The sequence below is a fragment of the Alligator sinensis genome, unplaced genomic scaffold (assembly GCF_000455745.1).
Source record: "Alligator sinensis unplaced genomic scaffold, ASM45574v1 scaffold822_1, whole genome shotgun sequence".
NCBI lineage: Eukaryota > Metazoa > Chordata > Crocodylia > Alligatoridae > Alligator > Alligator sinensis.
The window spans coordinates 903692-922018 of NW_005842638.1; the positions used below are offsets into that span (position 1 = coordinate 903692).

General features: G+C 41.4%; 2 protein-coding genes across 4 annotated transcripts in view; one reads left to right on the forward strand and one right to left on the reverse strand.

Annotated features, from left to right (window-relative positions):
• Nucleotides 1-2057: 2057 nt before the first annotated feature.
• DYDC1 (DPY30 domain containing 1) lies at nucleotides 2058-18161 on the reverse strand. Its single transcript, XM_006033474.3, has 7 exons — nucleotides 18093-18161; nucleotides 16935-17100; nucleotides 15248-15404; nucleotides 15006-15128; nucleotides 6533-6625; nucleotides 4983-5075; nucleotides 2058-3240 (listed from the first exon to the last, which is right to left on the reverse strand). Exons 3-7 carry the CDS (start codon nucleotides 15392-15394, stop codon nucleotides 3193-3195), a joined length of 504 nt encoding a protein of 167 aa, XP_006033536.1. The 5' UTR covers nucleotides 15395-15404; nucleotides 16935-17100; nucleotides 18093-18161; the 3' UTR covers nucleotides 2058-3192.
• Nucleotides 18162-18198: 37 nt separating this feature from the next.
• The window catches only part of LOC102378729 (DPY30 domain-containing protein 2), a 7834-nt gene continuing 7705 nt past the window's right edge, over nucleotides 18199-18327 (forward strand). For all 3 annotated transcript variants that reach the window (XM_025215265.1, XM_025215266.1, XM_025215267.1), the window contains exon 1: nucleotides 18199-18302. The gene's annotated coding sequence lies outside the window, so the exon portion shown is untranslated. The remainder of the gene's footprint in view (nucleotides 18303-18327) is intronic.

Below are 18327 nucleotides of genomic sequence, written 5' to 3' on the forward strand. Positions count from 1 at the left end.
CACAACCCACCTTGTACCATACAGTTACCATGACTGGAGTCCTGGCTTCTTTCTTCCTTACATAGTGTTGCACTGACATTTTCTAACCACTTGACTTCAGCTGGCATACACTGTATGACTAGCTATCTGTCCTAAATTGCGTTAATATATACCAACTATGAACCTACGTAACCACTATGCACAGGGTCCTGTATTGTCTTCAAACTCTACCAAACCATGTAATTACTATAATTTTAACATTTTCTCCATAGGGCTCTTAAATATGTTACATTACAGAAACTCCACATATCACAGAAGGTGCAACTTCTACATGAGAGCAAAAGGTGATATTAAGCCTCTTTTGTATTCTATATGCTGGGACTGCTTGGGCCTGACCATGATCCATGGAGTAAATTAGAGCAGCTTTCCCCAAACTTCTTAAATATAAGGCTCTTTTGGATCCAGAATAGTGTCATGACCACTTCCCTCTCTTGCCCATGTCCTGACCCAAGAATGGCTTCTTTGATGACAGCACAGGGAGGGGAGCAGACATATATAAACCACGCACTATTTCCTACAGTATGGGAATTCCTTTAAAGATCACCTTAACTTCTTTATGATCCCTGTTTACTGTTACAGCAGCATGCAGCAACTGTGGGGAAAAAGGGTCAGAATTTGGTCCTTTATTTTAGAAAGTTAATTGCTAGCATTAAAAAGCCGGCATAAGAAAGATAAAAATTCTAGACGAAAATGTAGACAAACTTTAGGAAGAAAAAATCCAAAGAAAACTGACAAGTATGAAAAGAAAAAAAATCACGAAGGACTGAATAAATTGTATTTACAGATTATTACTGATATTATAAATATTAGCACATATTGTCAATATGTGATATGCACCCTGCTGGACATATCTATAACAAGATCAAGATTTTATCTAATTTAAAATAAGAACATACTTGAATGCTACAATTTAGACACTGAGTCATTGCGGTATGGAAATTACAATGCTAACCTTATTAAGTAGGATGTTAAAGTCCACAGTCTTGTATTTCAGTTGTTTCCCAATTATCTATTAAGGTCAAGATTTTTAAAGCAATTAGGAGATAAAGACACAACCCTCACAATTAATATGAGTTGTTTCTAAAACCAATTTTGAAAATCTCTGTCTAAAAATAACTGTTACTTCAAACAAACATTCTGTTAAGAACACGGCTGAAAAAGGGTATAAAACTGCCTGGTGCACAAAAGCAGGATACATGAATGTTTCTATGAGATATTTAAGAACAAAAGCAGTTGTAGGCATATGAAGCTCCCATATTCAAGTTCTTCCCTTTTGCATGTCCACATGAAATTTCCCTACGAAACTGCTGCACACTATTTAGAGGCATAATTTAGAGGGTAGCCTGTGAAACAAGATGCTCAAGATAGTATATTGACCTAAAGTGTTTCTATTCTGACTACCAACAAGACGTGCATGCTTCCACTGAAACACCAACCAGGCAAATAATACTCTGTACTGCAGGCTCTCAACCCATTGGTCACCATAGGATTTTCAGTACCTGACAAAGTAAGAGAGAGACCATTTCACCTCATTTGTACTTCTCATTATGATGCATAATTTTGGCACTTAGCAAAATTATGCCTTGCCCATCAAACTAATACCACTTTCCATGGACTTTAATACACTGATGCTAAGACTTTTATGCAAAAATCAATATTAGAGAGTTCTTATTTTTCCTGGAGGAGAGTTTTCATTATAAACCGATACTGTTAAATGTATAACAATTTAGATTGGCTCAGCACTAGCTCAGACATGAACAGAGCAAGTTGTTCAAGGCAGAAAAATATTTACTACACTGACTTTTGCTGGTTGAGTTTACACTCTAGTTTGCCAAAGCTTGAAAAAATCCCAGAGCCAGCATTAGTACAAATTCTTTAAACTGTTAAACTATTTTTTGTCTTAAGAAAACCCCCTCCACATTCCAAAATACAAGAATATCAAACAAATTAAAGCAACCCCATGCTGGCAGACAAGACAGTATTTTACTATATACCAATGATTGTAACAAAATGTTTATTGCTCAGCTAATTTGGATAGCTACAGGATACAAAGTGGAAAAGCACTTTTTAATTATATAACCAAAAGTCATCTGCTTTCTAAATTCTGGTGTCACCTAAATACTTGGTAAGAGCATGCAAATTACCACTTTTAATTATCTGTAACCACTATAACAATGCACTTGTTTTCTTGTTAAAAAATTATGTAATTATTATGGACACTGAAACAGCTGGGTAAACATGAGCAAACCAATTATCCTGCCAAAACTCAACACAAATGCAAAACAGTGAAGTTTAAAGGTGGTTTGGTTTTTTTTTCTTTATTTGACTGGGAATGTGTTTCGTAATACAAAAACGAAGATTACTACTGTGGAGTTTCCAACCTAGACAAAACTAGAAGATAATGGAAATCTCAAAAGAAAAAGGCAAATCTCCAGTCTGAAAAATCAAGGTAAAATAGGCTATGATCATCTGCTGGTTACCTAAAGTGAACTTTGAAGCCTTTGAAGTTTTGTCCATTACTACATAAAATCTATCAGATAGCAGAGCTGTTTTCTAATGCTGCACAACTATACACATCTTTCATTTACTAGCATTTGGATTCAGTGCTATAAGCTACTGATCCAAGAAAAAAATAAAACAAATGCTTAGCCACATACAAAGCAATGAAGCATTTTCAAAATTTTCAGCACGTGAATAATCTCATTTCTTTTAGAGAGACCAGAACACATTACAAAATCAAACTTGTTTCAAGAGAAGACAATTACCTCTGGATCTTTCATAAGTTTGTAGATCAGACAGAACTGAGGCTTTGTGATACTGAAAGTCCCTCCAGTGAACTGCACAGAACTCAATTTATCAACTTTGGAAGGTTGTAATTGTCCCTCTTGGAAATAATCTTATAGTTCCTTTGAATCTAGGCTGAATATTTTCAATCTCTGATAATCAGCTGCTGTTCAAATTAATGGAAAATATAATTTGAGTTATTGCTTTTATTTAACAGTACCTTAAATTAACTGCATTGACATACTATACAATCTAGACCTCAGAAATTAATTATGTTAATAAAACACACTTTTACAGTAAATCATTGAACTTCAGGCATTAACAAGTAGAGTGTTATATGTATACATGTACAGGTATAAGTATCATGTGTCAGCTGGGATTTTCTTCTTCTGATTCCCCCATGACATTCACTGCATTCTAAAATACACAAAGGGAATAAAGAAACTTTTAACATTACCTTGTAAAAGTGCCATACACAAAAGCAAACAGAAACAGAATGTTTTAAGTTTTTCAATATAACTGTGCATTCCTCCATTTTGTGAAGCATCATGTTAATTTTATTAGCCTTTATTGTTAATAAAATCCAGATTTGTTATCTGTTCTGATAACAAAGACTATTGAATGTTTTAGTTTATATGATATTGCCAGTTTATCAATCTGGCCTCACATTTTTTACGCATTCTCATTAAGCATATCTGCAGAAAGTAAAAAGAATGTGTTAGCAACAAGGGGCTAATGTGTATGCATCTGTGAACCCAATTTGCATACCTACACTGGCTAGTTACACATGAGTGCTTACATACATAATTATTACTCATCTGTATACTTGATTACCCCATTTGTATGGGTAAGGGAAGCGGACAAACACAAAAATCCACCTTAAATGCATAATGCTTTTGAATGCATGATTATATTAGTTTAATTGTGAAAAGTGATCTCAAATATATTCTTAGATATAATATATTAAAAAATAAAAAATATTCCTAAAATATTTCTAAAAGAGGCTGGGATTACATTTATAATATATTCATAAAGATATTCCTCCTGCATTATAGAGACAGAGCTGAAATTGTATTATGGACAATAAAAGCAGATGGGCAACCTAAGGAATACAAATTTTAAAAAGTGCCAACAAGACCATAGTGAAACTGATCTTTATCAGTCTGTTGAGATATACTGTGCCATCAAAATGCATACTGTGATTTATGGTCTTCTAATTTAAAATAACAAACCACACGTTCAAGTGAAATTAGCACCCTTTCATAAGGATCGAAACACTCATGTCACTGGATATATTTGACTACTAATGGCTGGCTCAAATAACAGTGTTGTATGCAAGGAGTATTGTGAGAACAGTGTACCTCTAAACATTCAAAAAATGTCATCTCTGCCTCATTAGGTATTTATCAAGGTTACAGGAGCAACAGGAGACAGCTGTACCCATGGGAATATCTAAGCTTCTATTTGGAACACATTTAAATATAATTTAAGAAGTCTGAAAAATGACAATTTCCTTTTCCATCACGACCTCATTACCATTCTTTTACAGATGCTAGAACAGAGACAAGCTAGGAAAAAACAAGTAAGAGATAAGGAGTTGCTATTCTCTAGCTAACCCAATGTGATGAAATAGCCCATGCAACCATTTACAGCCAACACCAGATAGGACATTCTGATGAGTGCAGACAAGCACATGCACAGATTTCTTAGGGCATCTTTACATGTGCTCCAAGGTGGAGTGCTTTAATTACAGCGGCTCTCAGAAGCCACTCTAATTAAAGTGCCCACAACTTCTCGTGTATTCAGCATCCCATGCTTCAAAATGGCATGCTTGAACTGAAACTCATTCGACAAACTTTAGTTAAAGCACCACGCCACCATTTTGAAGCACCAGGATGCTGAATACACACGATGTCAAAGCTGCTGAAGCATGCTGATTAGTCAAATCTGCTCCACCATGTTCTAATTAGAACATGGTAGAGCAGACATTTGGCACATATATAGGTGCCCTTTGTCCTGGAGCATATGGTCCAAATGCTGTCTATTCTTTAAGAGAATTTAGAAGGTAACACAGGCTAAATTCTAGAAGTGTCAGTAGGGATAGGAAAATTACATTGATTTACTTCTGCTTCTTTTTTGTTTTGTTTTTTAATTCTTACCTCATCCTGTCCACTCTCATCTACCTCCTCAACTCGGGCCAAATGAGGGGCTCCATATCTATCTGTTACCTCAGCTATTGTCTTTGATGCTTCCTACAATCGAAAATTCATTTTCATTAGATAATTATCTTATCAATAATTATATTAAAAGTGTGTCTAAAAATCTTAGTATGCATTAAAAAGCTTTATTATACATTATACCAGTGATGCTCAATCCCTTTGCCCAATGGGCCAGATGAGCAGTGCCCTGTCTATCCACGGGCCAGATCTGGCCAGTGGTCCTGATCATGTGCCTGGGGCAGAAATGGTGGAGATGCATTCAGCCGCATGGAGGGGGCAGGGGGCAGCTCAGCCCCAATCCAACTGCTCAAGGAGAAGGGTGCATGGCCTGGCCCGACCCTGATCTGGCCATCTAAGAGGAAGGGGGTGTGGCCTGGCCCCAAACCCAGCCATGTGGAGGGAAGGGGGGATTTCCTGGGTCCATTCTGGCTGTGCAGGAATAAGGAGCATGGCCCAGCTCTGAACTGCTGTGCGAGGCTAAGAAATTTGGCAGTGGGGAGGAGTGGCACTTTTAATTTCCACTGCTTCCCCACCACTAAATTCCCTAACCTGTGGAAAGCCCCATCAGCCAGATGCCATGGCTCCACAGGCCAGATTTGGTCCCTGGGTCTGAGGTTGAACACTCCTTTATTAAATTAAAGCTAAAAAGGATGCATAAATAAAGATTTATGTAAGCTCTGGTACAAGTTAGTGTGTGAAGGTCTGTGTATTACCATAGAGGCTAATATTAATGGTTACAAAGAGAGTTTTGAACAATTTTAGGTTGTCATGTAGTGCTTTTTCTTCCTTATAATTTTTTATATTTTTTGCAGTTAATATGATATCCATATTTTAACAAAGAACTCAAAGAAAAGCACACCTTTTTAGACTGTGATAGATTTCACATACCAAGAGCTGATCTTCATTTGAATTTTTTATAAATATAATGATGTCAGCAAAAACCCACCCTCTAAATAGACATAGTTATCCCAGTAAAAGTCAGAACATAGAAACAGATACACTGATGATAATGGTGTCTCACACCAGTATAATTAGCACCACAATAAGAAGGCTTTGCTGATTTAACTATACTAGCACAGTCAAACCCATAACACTTTTTAGTACAGACAAGTCCTAAATGTGTGTGGAACTGGCAAAACTATTCACTTGTGCTCCTATCCACATGAAAACATTTTTATAACATAGTCGAGGATAGCAACAGCATCACTAAGCAAACAAATGTTTTGACAACTGTCTACAAAATATATGCCGAACATAATGGCAATATAATCCAATGTCTTGTCAAATTTTAATTTGGAGAGAGGACTTTGATATCCCTCCCCTTGATATATTCTGAATACAATATATACTATTTTGAGAAATTTGCTAGCTGTATCTGGTTTAGAGGCTACAGATTCAACTCTTGCACTGTTCAAAGGGGACATTTGTATCCAGAGCATATGAACCTGTGGTGATTTGAGACATCAATCACTAATTAAATTTTGTCAAACCTCTTGAGCTTTCTGCTGCAACAACAGCTCTTCCGCTTTTTCCTCCATTAGCCTTTTGAGTTCCAACTCCTCAAGTTCTCGTTCCAGCTGAGCCTGCAGTCATTTTATAGAAGCAGTACAAATGCAAATTAGAAAAAAAGACAAGCTCCAGTAAAATCAGCTATGCTGCAGACTTTAACAACACAAGAGATGTTTTCATGCGTTTCCCATCCATTATTTACTGTGTATTTTCTAATTTAAAACATAAAAATACAAAGAACAAAAAATAACTGAATACATTTGTCAGAACCCAATAGTTAAGTGCCGCGGCACAGTGGAATTTTCTAGCACAATGAAGCTTTTTGGCACGGTGAAATTTTCCGCTATGGTGGAGAACCCTGATGCAGAAAAGCTCCCGCCATCCTTATGTAAATACGCACACCATTATTGGTCGGTTCTAAATTATTCCTACGTGGCGACTAGCAATTGGTTCGCTAGCCGTATAAGAGGTAAAGCAGTTTCAGCCCAAGTTGGAGAACTCCGCACCCATCTCGGAGTGAACTTGGCGGACTGATCACCCACCAACGACTCCCCGTCATCGACCTTCCCGACGTACCCCGTATCCTGCATGCTCGTTGAATTGTTGTACTCCGTGTCCTGCATGCTCATTGAATTGTTCAAGGACATTTCACCTCGGTTTATAGAGCTCTCGTTCGGTAACTGAAGTTAACTTTCTGCCTACGCTGTATTCATCGACAGTGTAAGTAAAGAAATCTCTTTGTTTAACCGATACGCTTCCGTGCCTAATTCTGCTCCATCGGTCAAAAGTACCCACCTGCCGTCTCGGGGCTACTGGCCACACACATCGCCTATCACCAGGCGGGCGGAACGGGTGAAAGGCTCGTCAGCGGTTACCTTTCGCTGAAGGGGGAAGAGGGAGCTTCGAAAGAATGGGAAGCACATCTTCACCCCGGGGCGTTCAGGTGTGTGATGGGTAGAGAGCGGGTCCTATTTAGGCCCCGCGAGGAAGTAAGCACCGCGTCCTTCACCGGAGTCAAACCGGTGGGCGCAGTAGACCCGACTCTGAGCCAAGAGTACGTCCGCTGTATGTGACTCGTGCGGGAGGGTGGAGAACCGACGCCGATCAACCAGTTCAGTCCCCCAGCCCTGGCGTCTGGACTGAGGGGCCGCGAGCGTCTTTCTGAGCTCCGTAAAAATCTAGAGGCAGAGGGACGCGCCACAACTGAGAGGACAGGCCCGAAGTGTGATAAGGGGAGAATGTTAAATGTAATATTCCGCACCATAACAACTTTGCTGCGGGTATGCGAATTTGGAAGCCCAACTGCTCACAGCCGTTCAGGCAGCTAAAGAGGCGGCAGTAAAAGAAAGCCCCGAGTCGACGTCATTTCAAGATGGCGCCGAGGAAGGAGTGAGCCGCCCGGAGAACCCAGAAAAGAAGGGCGGAGCTTTAGAGGAATAGGTGGGAATCCGCCCAGCGGCCCCGCCCACTGAGATGACGTCGCTCCCAGCGGTCCCACCTCCTTGCCGCGGGGAGGGGGCATCGAGCGGAGGATTGCATCCGCCCCTCCCACCAGATACAGCAACAGCTTCAACAGCAGCTCATCCTATAGCGATAGTCAACCGAGTAATCAATGCGCAAGATGCAGTTCGCACCACCACCTCTCGCGCTCGTACTTGGACTGAGTTACAAGAGTTATGCAAAGAATCAAAAATAAAGCCTGAAGAAACTCTGGCCGTGTGGCTGGGACGCCTGGTCGTGGGGTTCGGATCCGACTTGCTGGACTTGGAAGAGGCTAGCTTCCTAACTCGTCAAGCTTCATGGAGTGGGGGGCACACCACTGACATAGACATAGTAACGTGCAACGTTCATTGGTCCATCCCACTTCCAGCGCTTATTGCGGGCCAAGTCGGCCACAAATCCCACGCATGGCACGACGGCCGCTCATCGAAGGCCAGTGCAGAACAAATTATACTAGCAATAATAGGAATCTCATATTGTTCCTGGAACTCCAGAACACAAGCACTGGGACTGATACCACCCCAGCAGAGAGGACCGTGGCCTCACCGCCACCTGTGAAACCCTGGAATTGTTCCGGTGACTCTCAACGGTGTGGAAGCCTGCATTGAAGTTTATGGAGGAAAAAATGCCATCATCCTTCGGATTCTCCTCAACCCACTGGCTGGCCAACCCGCGGGTAATCTTTTACATCAACTCCCGCGATTGCAGGCCCTTATGAAGTCGGACACAGGCACTTCTAGCGACTCACTGCATGCCCGATCGAGGCTCAGAGCGCAAGACATCGCGAATCTGACCTTCAATGAACATTGCAACTGTTGCCGCAAAGAACGCCAGAGGAGAGGATCATGTTTGGATTCCTCCTACACCATTCAAGGCTCACTAAACGACAGCTACGAATCTTGGGAGACACGGACCAATGGCAACTAGCATATGAACTAGGCTTCCAATATCCGGGGGAGCCAGACAACGAGTCATCTTACTGAGCGTGGACAAAAAACCACGCGGCGCCTAAGTTCACGCCGAATAAACTTGCATGGATCGTCATCCCATTTCCATGTCGGTCGCATCCATGAGCATGCGAGAGAGAATCATCCAGTGTGGAGCCATGTCCGAGCACCTGTATCGTGTGCTTTGGGGAGGGCGGAAAACAGCGGAAAATTTAATTGGCTGTCCCGACGCGCGCACGGTTCCATACAAACACTGTATTATAAGTTAATTAACTGTTCTAAGAAATTTTTCTTTACAGTTTTTTTGCCCGAGGCCCAGGGTGCGTGGTGGAGGGAAACCCCAAGAGAAGAAAAGAGATAGAAAAGAAGAGTACCGGAGACGCGGGGGCCTGACGTGTAACTTCACCATGACACCTACTGAAGTCCTCATATTTGAACTTTTTGTAACGAATATACTTATGTGTATTTGTGTTTGCATTGGTTAATATTTGATTCGATCCGTTGAGGACGATCTTTTTTCGTTGTATGCTTTTGTATATACCCATTTACCATATGACGAGAGAGATGATGACGATTTAAACGACGTGCATGTGCTCCAATTCCAGCTGTGCCGTCGGCAAGGGGGCATGTCAGAACCCAGTAGTTAAGTGCCTCGGCACAGTGGAATTTTCTAGCACAATGAAGATTTTTGGCACAGTGAAATTTTCCGCTACGGTGGAGAACCCTGATGCAGAAAAGCTCCCGCCATCCTTATGTAAATACGCACACCATTATTGGTCGGTTCTAAATTATTCCTACGTGGCGACTAGCAATTGGTTCGCTAGCCGTATAAAAGTTAGAGCAGTTTCCGTCCAAGTTGGAGAACTCCACGCCCATCTCGGAGTGAACTTGGCAGACTGATCACCCACCAACGACTCCCCGTCATCGACCTTCCCGACGTACCCCGTATCCTGCATGCTCGTTGAATTGTTGTACTCCGTGTCCTGCATGCTCGTTGAATTGTTCAAGGACATTTCACCTCGGTTTATAGAGCTCTCGTTCGGTAACTGAAGTTAACTTTCTGCCTACGCTGTATTCATCGACAGTGTAAGTAAAGGAATCTCTTTGTTTAACCGATACGCTTCCGTGCCTAATTCTGCTCCATCGGTCAAAAGTACCCGCCTGCCATTTCGGGGCTACTGGCCACAGCCCGGCCTACCACTCGACCACCACAACATTAAGACCAAGTTGTGCTTTCTTGCAATATCAGTCTGACTGATAAGGTTATTGATACGATTAGACTAGAACAGAGATCAAGGTCTCTAACTATCCAAGCAAAAAAAGAAAAAAAGGAAGAAACTGAAAATCCTAACTTTCTATACTGTTACCAAATTTGCCCATTACTTTGGGGTGTGCTCATTTATTAGGGATAGTTTCTAGGGTCTTGGTGATTCTGTCAATGTGCTGCTTGTGCTACTATACGGAGCTGTATTTCTCCCTTCTGCAAGCCCTGACCCCCAGTGGAGCTATCTTGCAGGACTCAATCTCAATGGGACTGGGTTCCTCCAGTCACCAAATCAGTCATACACACAAACACACACAAATTAACGTGACACGCCTGACCTGGCCGGGCTGATCAGCATGGACAGGCTGACACCCTCATATGCCAAGAATCAGTTCATAAGAGCAACAATAAAATGCAGTCAGACACAAGCACACAGGTAAACAGAATCCCTCTGAATCCGGCTGGGTGTCCAGCTGACACCCTCATGGGCCAGCATTCAGTTCATAAGGGCACGTCTGAGTCAAACTGGGTCAATCAGCCTGTACAAGCTGATCCCCTTATGTGTTTCAAACTCAGCACGTCCCAATCTTTGGCCTCTTGATGAGCAGACCCCACAATAATTTGGGCTTCACAGGGATCTTTAGCATAGGTAAAAGAAGCGTTGCTGCAGAGCACGGGAGGAAAGAGAAGCAGAGAAGGAAAAATATACCCAACTACTACCAGTTTGACTATAAAAGTTATTTATTGCTAAGCATATGAAATATATAATAGTACTAGTAGTAATAGACATGCAAAAGAAAAACAAACACCAACAATGACAATACTACCCTGGTTTCACTAAGTATTTGGGGAAACTTAGCTCAAGCTTAACTGATACAGTTCAGGTTCAGAAGTTTATGCCTAGAAAGAAGACAGAGAACGCTGGGATCTCACCTAGTCCACGGTACTCAGGCTGCAAAGCTGACAGGCACAGTCTGTAGCACAATCCTTGAAGGGAGAGATGATCTGTTCTTCCAGCGTCCCAAGAACGACAGGGGATGGTGTCAGCACAGGGGTTTTCTTCTTCTCCTTCTTTCCTCCTGCTTCTACTTCTTTTCCTTCCTTTTCCTCTTCCTCTTCTCCCTCTAGCAGCACACACACTTACAGATTTTTATACCCTCAGTTCAGCTGCTTCGAAGCACCCTCAGTAGTGTAAATCATTGTCTTTTCTATTGACAAGGGGTTATCTGGTTTGGACCATCTCAGGAAACTGATTGATAATCAGGAAACACTTAAGATTAGGGAGTAACCCAAATACTTGGGAGCCAGCTTGAAATTCCTATGGGTGGCAGATATACTGATGGGATATCTCATGGTTTCTTCAGGAACAATAGATAGCTTGCAGCATCAGGATTTTGGATTTTTACTTGTTGTGCACAAGCCTCAGCTTAGCATGACTTTTCCAGATCTTACTATAGTCTTTTAACAGACTTAAAACAATTATTGGGGTGCTCATAACCTTTTGTGGAGAGGACTCCCACCAGTCGTCTCGGGAAAGATATGACAACACCTGGGATTAGGGCTCCAGCAGGCTGGATGCTGTGATGAACCCTTAACCATTGTTCAAATGTTGCCCATACCCCCTCTGACTCGGTCTCTTGCCTCAGCATTCCCTAACCCGGCAACCGAGTTTTAGTCAATCAAGTTTAAATAGGCCTCCCATAGTGGGACCGGGGAATGTACGGCCCGAGATGCCTATTAAACTTAGAGCTGTGTGTGTGTGTCTGGGGGGGAAAAGTCCTTAGTAAATCCAGATTAGAACTGGTCTGATAAATGCTGAGCTGGGTGTGTGTGAACATGGGTTGATTAACATTGGAAGCACAGATTCCCCATCATGCAGCGCTCTCCTGCTTCTCTGGTCCCAGAATTCACTGCAGTCTCTGCTTCAGGCTTTCTGTTTTCCATCTCTCATGTAAATGAGACCTAGGGCAGTTGATTCACTCGTCACCCTTATCTGTGAGTCCTTTGTGAGTCAGACAGACTGTATCCTGTGCCAGGGTTCCCCAAGAATACAGAGCTGAGACGTAACAATACATATCCTTTCATGGAAGACTCTAACTATTGTATCACTGTTTCCTTGTACCTTTTATCTCTCTTGTCTTATACTTAGATTGTAACCTGTAGGAATCAGTAACATTATGTTCTATGTTTGTACAGCACCCAGCAGAATCGGGGCCTAGTCAATGAGTAAGCACCCTAAGTACTGTGGTAGTATAAGCAATCATCAACTTTGATCTAATGTTTACTTGAAGACAATTTTTTCTGAAGTAGCCAGAAGTCTTTGGCGATTAAGGATCTTGCTGATCACATAAATAAATATATAATCTAAGCATGCATAGCATTAATTTAACAAATGCCTAGAGCTGAAGAATCAAGTATTGAGAGAAGAGGCTTTTTTCTTTACTACAATATTTTGTAATAATATTAACAAACATTGCCATGTAAAATACTCTCTCTCTCTCCCGGTATATGCAGTACCATGCCCAGACAAACCCAGAACCAGTTCCTCAAAACTGCAACACACTCACAACCAGTACCTCAAAAAATGTGGATTAACTGTGATATACCATCACTGCTATTGAGCCCAAGCAATTACTATAAAACCAATAACTTACACAATTCTTTGTGATTTCACTATAGACAAAAATATTATTCTTAACTGCACTCATTATTTAAAATATTTCAGCAAACAATCTTGTTTCTAGATTGTAAAATTGCAAATGTAGAGAGTAAAATTTAATTACAATAGGCAACTTGTGCTAAGTTTTACATAATTAAATTAACCAGAACAAGACAAGTTTAAGATATTTATTTGACAAAATATTGGCTGTGTTTGAATGCAATATGCTCAGATCATGGAGACTGTATTATGTAGTCTGCTACATAGAAAATCCAATAAGGGAAAAACAATAGTACCATCTGAGTAGTACCCCCATCTCTCCAATGCTGTGTATGTCTAAGTTAATCACAGCTCATTCCACCTAACCAGTGTGGATAAAAATCAACAATTTTTTTAAAGACTAAGAATGTGATTTTTTTTATTAAATCATTTTTTTTAATTTAAATCATATTTTTATTTTTTAAGATGCTTTTAAAAATAAACTTATATAAACGTAGCTTTAATTTAAGATATGTTAAAGCTTAAAGATATCATCCCATAATAGGGATTATAATTTATAATTATATACCATTTGAGACAATTTATGTAAACATTTTAGAAGTTTTATAAATAGGTCACAACAGGTCATGGACTATATTAGGGGCCCAATCTTAAGGGGTTCCCAGAGGCTCCTCTATAGATTAGTAAAGATTAAAGAAAACCACTCCACCCAAGGGGACTCAGTACTCAGTCTAGAAGATCCCATTAAGCACCTCTGTGATGCTTAGCTGCAGTTCTCAAACTGTGGATTTGTCTCTCCAGAGATCATAGGCAGACAAGGCTCTTTGGGTAGATGTGATATCTTTTATTAAACCAACTAATTAGTTGGAAAAATTGTTCTTTGCAAGCTTTCGGGCACAAACACCCTTCTTCAGGCATAGGGATAATTTATCATCTCCAGAGATAACATCCTTTTAACAGCAATTTATTGAGATGAGAGATAACAGACCTGATTACCTACCCATCAGCCCTAATGTCTCTCTGCAAGTTTGTGTACATACAGTCAAGCCCTTACCTTTCTCTGAAGTGAAAAGTTCCAAGAAGTTAAATGATAAAGGATATCAAACAACAAGAATGCACTTTTTGTAGAAAATAATGATTAAATTGAGGCTTCCTGACCAGTGATTTAACTTGTGATTTAAATTGATTGGATTTACATCAAATCCACCCTGCAGTTAACTGCCAATCATTCCAAGGACATGTCTGTCAGGTTGTGTGCTCCCCCTGGCCACCTACTGGCAGAGCAGCAATAAAGCTTGGAACAACTGCCTATGTAAAAGGCTGTGCAGCTCCTCTTTTGTCTTGGTTTTGACTCTGATCAATCAGGACCACATCGAATGAGACATCTGTTTACAGGACAACTGCTTAACCTTAAACCATCACTTGTATGCGACTAACCTACAGAGTCAAATATACATCCAAAGCATACTTTTGATAAATAACCAAACATTCCAGAAAAAGCTTCATTTTGTATGAATATTCACAATAGTAATGATGCTCAAGTATACTGTGTGTTGAAAGAAAATAAAAAAATGCATACACAATCAAATTAAAATTCATCTTCCAATTCCAACTAATATTTGCAGGATTTTTTCTGTCAGCTCTAATAGGATAGAAGACTATATGACACATCAGGAAACCACTGCATACACGCTCCCTGATCACAGAAGGGCAACATCTTTTAAAAGCGTATATTGTGTCCACTGTTTGTCTACTGCAGTACACAAAGAACACCAATTCTGCAGAACATATCACCATACATGACATCTAGAACAGAGACTGTTGATTTAAAAAGCTTGTTTGCACAGCAGTAGCTGCACAGAGCCACTTTGCCTCAGGGTTCCAGATGCTTAAAGACAACATAATACAATCACTTTCCCTCTCTAACCAAAGCTGTATTTTGGTTGGTCATGTCATTTATTATTACACATACTCCTAACAGAACCTATGATATGAAAGGGTTCTGTGACTTTAGGAAGTCTGAAAATTGCTGCCGTATTCTAAAAATTTACAGTGCTATGATAATGAATTATACTTTGCCATACTTGCTGCTCCTCTGCCAGTTTCTGGTCGATCATCAGTTGTTCTTCCTTTATTTTTTCTAGCATTTCCAGTTCTACCTGGGCCTCCTCCCGTTCTTGTTCCAGCTTGGCTCTTTCCAAGTCTCTCTATCATTACAGAAGTAATGTGACATTGACAAGTTAGAAGAGAGATACAATATCAGCTATAGTGTCATTAAAATTGTCAACAGGGTAATAGTAACCATTTTAAATGCAGAGATGCCTACCTTTTTCTCTTCATCTAAGTTTTTCCTGTATTTGTAAATCCAATGTGCCAGGTACTCTATTGGGTCTGCTGGTCGAAGCTCTACTACTTCGGCTAGTCCCTTTGCCAAACATGTTCCTACTGATCTCTTGAGGTAATCAGACTCCATTTGTACCTTCCTGAAAAAAGTTCAAAGGCCAGAGACACTAAAGCACTAATCAGTGTTTCCATATTTAAACTGGAAAATTACTAAACCAAGTAAAATTAATGGCTACAGGCAGCTTTGCCAATAAAATCAGTCCTGTTCAGATTCTCTGCAGATAGACTGGGAATTTTATTAGAGCTCCAGTGGTTTGCTAGATAGGGCTCTAAGTTGGAAGTTACTATTTCCCATTCTCCTGCTGATCTGCTCAATTATCTTGGGAAAATTACTTCTCTCCCCCTCCTGTTCCTTTGTCCATCTATGATAACTATTCAAACTCAGGACAGGAATTATTTTTTCATGTGTTTGAACAATGTCTAGCTTAGCACAAGTTGACTCTGATCTCAACTGGAGTCTAACAGGTATGATTAGAGCACTAATAAAAATACCAATTTGTTTCTTTTTTTAAACAATGTATTCAGTGAACAGTTTATGCATGAAGACTGTAAACTGGCTGCAGTGAACATTTGCTCCTCATACCATGTGACCTAGTCCACTGGTGCCTAATCTTTGCTCTGTGGGCTGGCTGGGCAGTGCCAGGTCTATCCACAGGCCAGATCCGGTCCATGGAAAAACTCTGGTCAGGGAACCTAGGCAAGTATGGAGCTGTTTTCCTGTTGCTCCTCCATTCACATCTCTGTGCAGAGTTTCACTGGTCAGCATCCACAGGCCCCTTCAACTCATTCAGGGGGCAGTGGCTGCTGGCCAGCGTGCTCTGCTCAGTGTCCTCTTCTAGATCCCTTGTCGTTAACCCACGACCTCACTCCCTTTCCTGTTCTCTTTTCAACTGTCCCAAGAAATCAGTTGATGTGTTCCCAGTACCCTCCCTTATTAATGCATATAGTTTTTTCATAACAGGCCTAAGCCCATGACCCCATGGCACACAAAATCTGCTGGTGCATGGGAAGAGCACAGTGGGGACCAGATCCAGCCTTGCAGCAATGGCACAGGTTCAATCCAGCCACATGAAGCCTGAAAATTTGGCAGCGGGGGAGCAGTGTTAATTGTCGCCACTCTACCACTGCCAAATTTCCCTATCTGTAGGCCTGACAACATAGCTCCATGGGCCATATTTAGCCCAGTTTCATAGTTGGTAGGGTTGGAAGGGACCTGAGCAGATCAAGTCCGACCCCTTGCCATGGGCAGGAAAGAATGCTGGAGTCAAACGACCCTGGCAAGGTGTCTATCTAGCCTCCTTTTGAAGACCCCCAAGGTAGGAGCGAGCACCACTTCCCTTGGAAGTTGGTTCCAGATCCTAGCCACCTTGACTGTGAAGTAGTGCCTCCTGATAAGTCTATCACATGTTTGGATGACTGAAGCTTTCCTGGGTTGCAAATTATCTGTAAACATTTGTAACTGCATTACATTATAAAAACAATACTGTTTTCCCCCCTAAAACGGCTAGGAGAGGGCTCCCACTGCAACACTGTGCAACTATATTCATTCACATTCCGCTTGAGAAATGTTGCTTCCTACCAATGTTCCAGGTGTTTTTCCAGGAACTCACCAGTTTTGTCCAAATGCACCTCACAATAATGTATGTCTGGACACAGCTGCCTCCATGAGGACTCTAGGCCTTCCACTTTCCCAAAGGGTTTACAACCCAGCCTGCAGGACCACTGGCTTCTTGAGCACTTGTTTCTGGGGGACTGCTTTTCTTGCTTAGTCCATTTCTACAGCAAACAACAGTTAAAGAAGATTCTCTATTTAAAGCATAAAGTACTTAGCCTACAAACACGTCTCACACCTGCTGTCCCGAAGTAGATAAGGTTATTTGGGTAAATGTGATATCTTTTATTAGACCAACTAAATATTTGGATAAAATGGTTCTTTGCAAGCTTTCAGGGACAAACACCCTTCTTCAGGCATATGGCGTCTGTTGTTGTTTTGTGTTCTCCTGGGTGGAATAGATGCAATCGGCAAAATGCAGGCCTTTGAAAACGCACGTGGCTGGCAGTGAGGATCAGAGGCCATGGGAGATAATAGGTGTGAAGCAGGTAGGTGGAAAGGGAAGGGGGGAATGCTGACCTGGTGATAGGATGTAGCTAGTAAAATGTAGAGGTTACCTGGGGTTATCAGATTTCAGGTAGGTTATACTGTGCTATAAATCCAATCTCTATATTTAGTCCAAGATTTTTTGTCTCCAGTCTCTCAGGTCTAATCCTCAAAGGGAATTTACAAAAAAAAAACCCTTTTGTAGACAAGCCTACAAACTTCACTTCATAAATCTACTAGATACAAAAAATGTACTAGCTCACAGCCTCTGATCCTCATTGATGGCCATACATTTGCATTTCACAGCCCTGTATTTTGCATATTGGCCTCTAGTCCACCCAAAACACCAGCACTCTCCCTATGCCTGCAAAAGGGTGTTTGTGCCTGAAAACTTGCAAAGAACAATTTTTCCAAATATTTAGTTGGTCTAATAGAAAAATTTACCTAAAGAACCTTGTCTGCCTACGTCCTTAGACCAACACAACTACAAGCAACACCCCTGAATCCTGCTACCCCTAGCATGTAAGCACTGCTGCTGAGGCCTGGTTCCCATTTCCCCTCAACCTCGTGCTCCCTTTGCATGTTAGTGTTGGAGCTTGTAGAGCAGCCCATACTCAAACCCAGCTCCCTGCCCCCAGCCACAACAAGAGACTCTTCCCGAACGGCTCACAGGGCTATTAGCGAGCAAAGGTGAGGTGGCTGGACAGGTCTATCTGGCACCCGAAGGGGCGTGGGCCCCGGCCACGGAGTGACTTCTTGGCCCCTCCGAGGCTGGAAGCTACAGTAAACTGATCACTTGGGACAAATAATCACAAAGCAGGGCTGGTCAAAGGCTGATAACAAGGGCACCGGGCAGGGAGCAGCCCAAGGCCGCGCGCACGTAAGTCTGAACACGCCGCAGAGGC

What these genes read in the sequence shown, in the direction of transcription:
- DYDC1 (XM_006033474.3), bottom strand. Translation starts at nt 15,394, where the DNA reads ATGGAGTCTGATTACCTCAAGAGATCAGTAGGAACATGTTTGGCAAAG. An exon ending in ACTTAGATGAAGAGAAAAAG is followed by an intron (nt 15,129 to 15,247) that starts GTAGGCATCTCT and finishes CTGTAATGATAG; the next exon opens with AGAGACTTGGAAAGAGCCAA. An exon ending in ATGAGAGTGGACAGGATGAG is followed by an intron (nt 3,241 to 4,982) that starts GTAAGAATTAAA and finishes TGTGTATTTTAG; the next exon opens with AATGCAGTGAATGTCATGGG.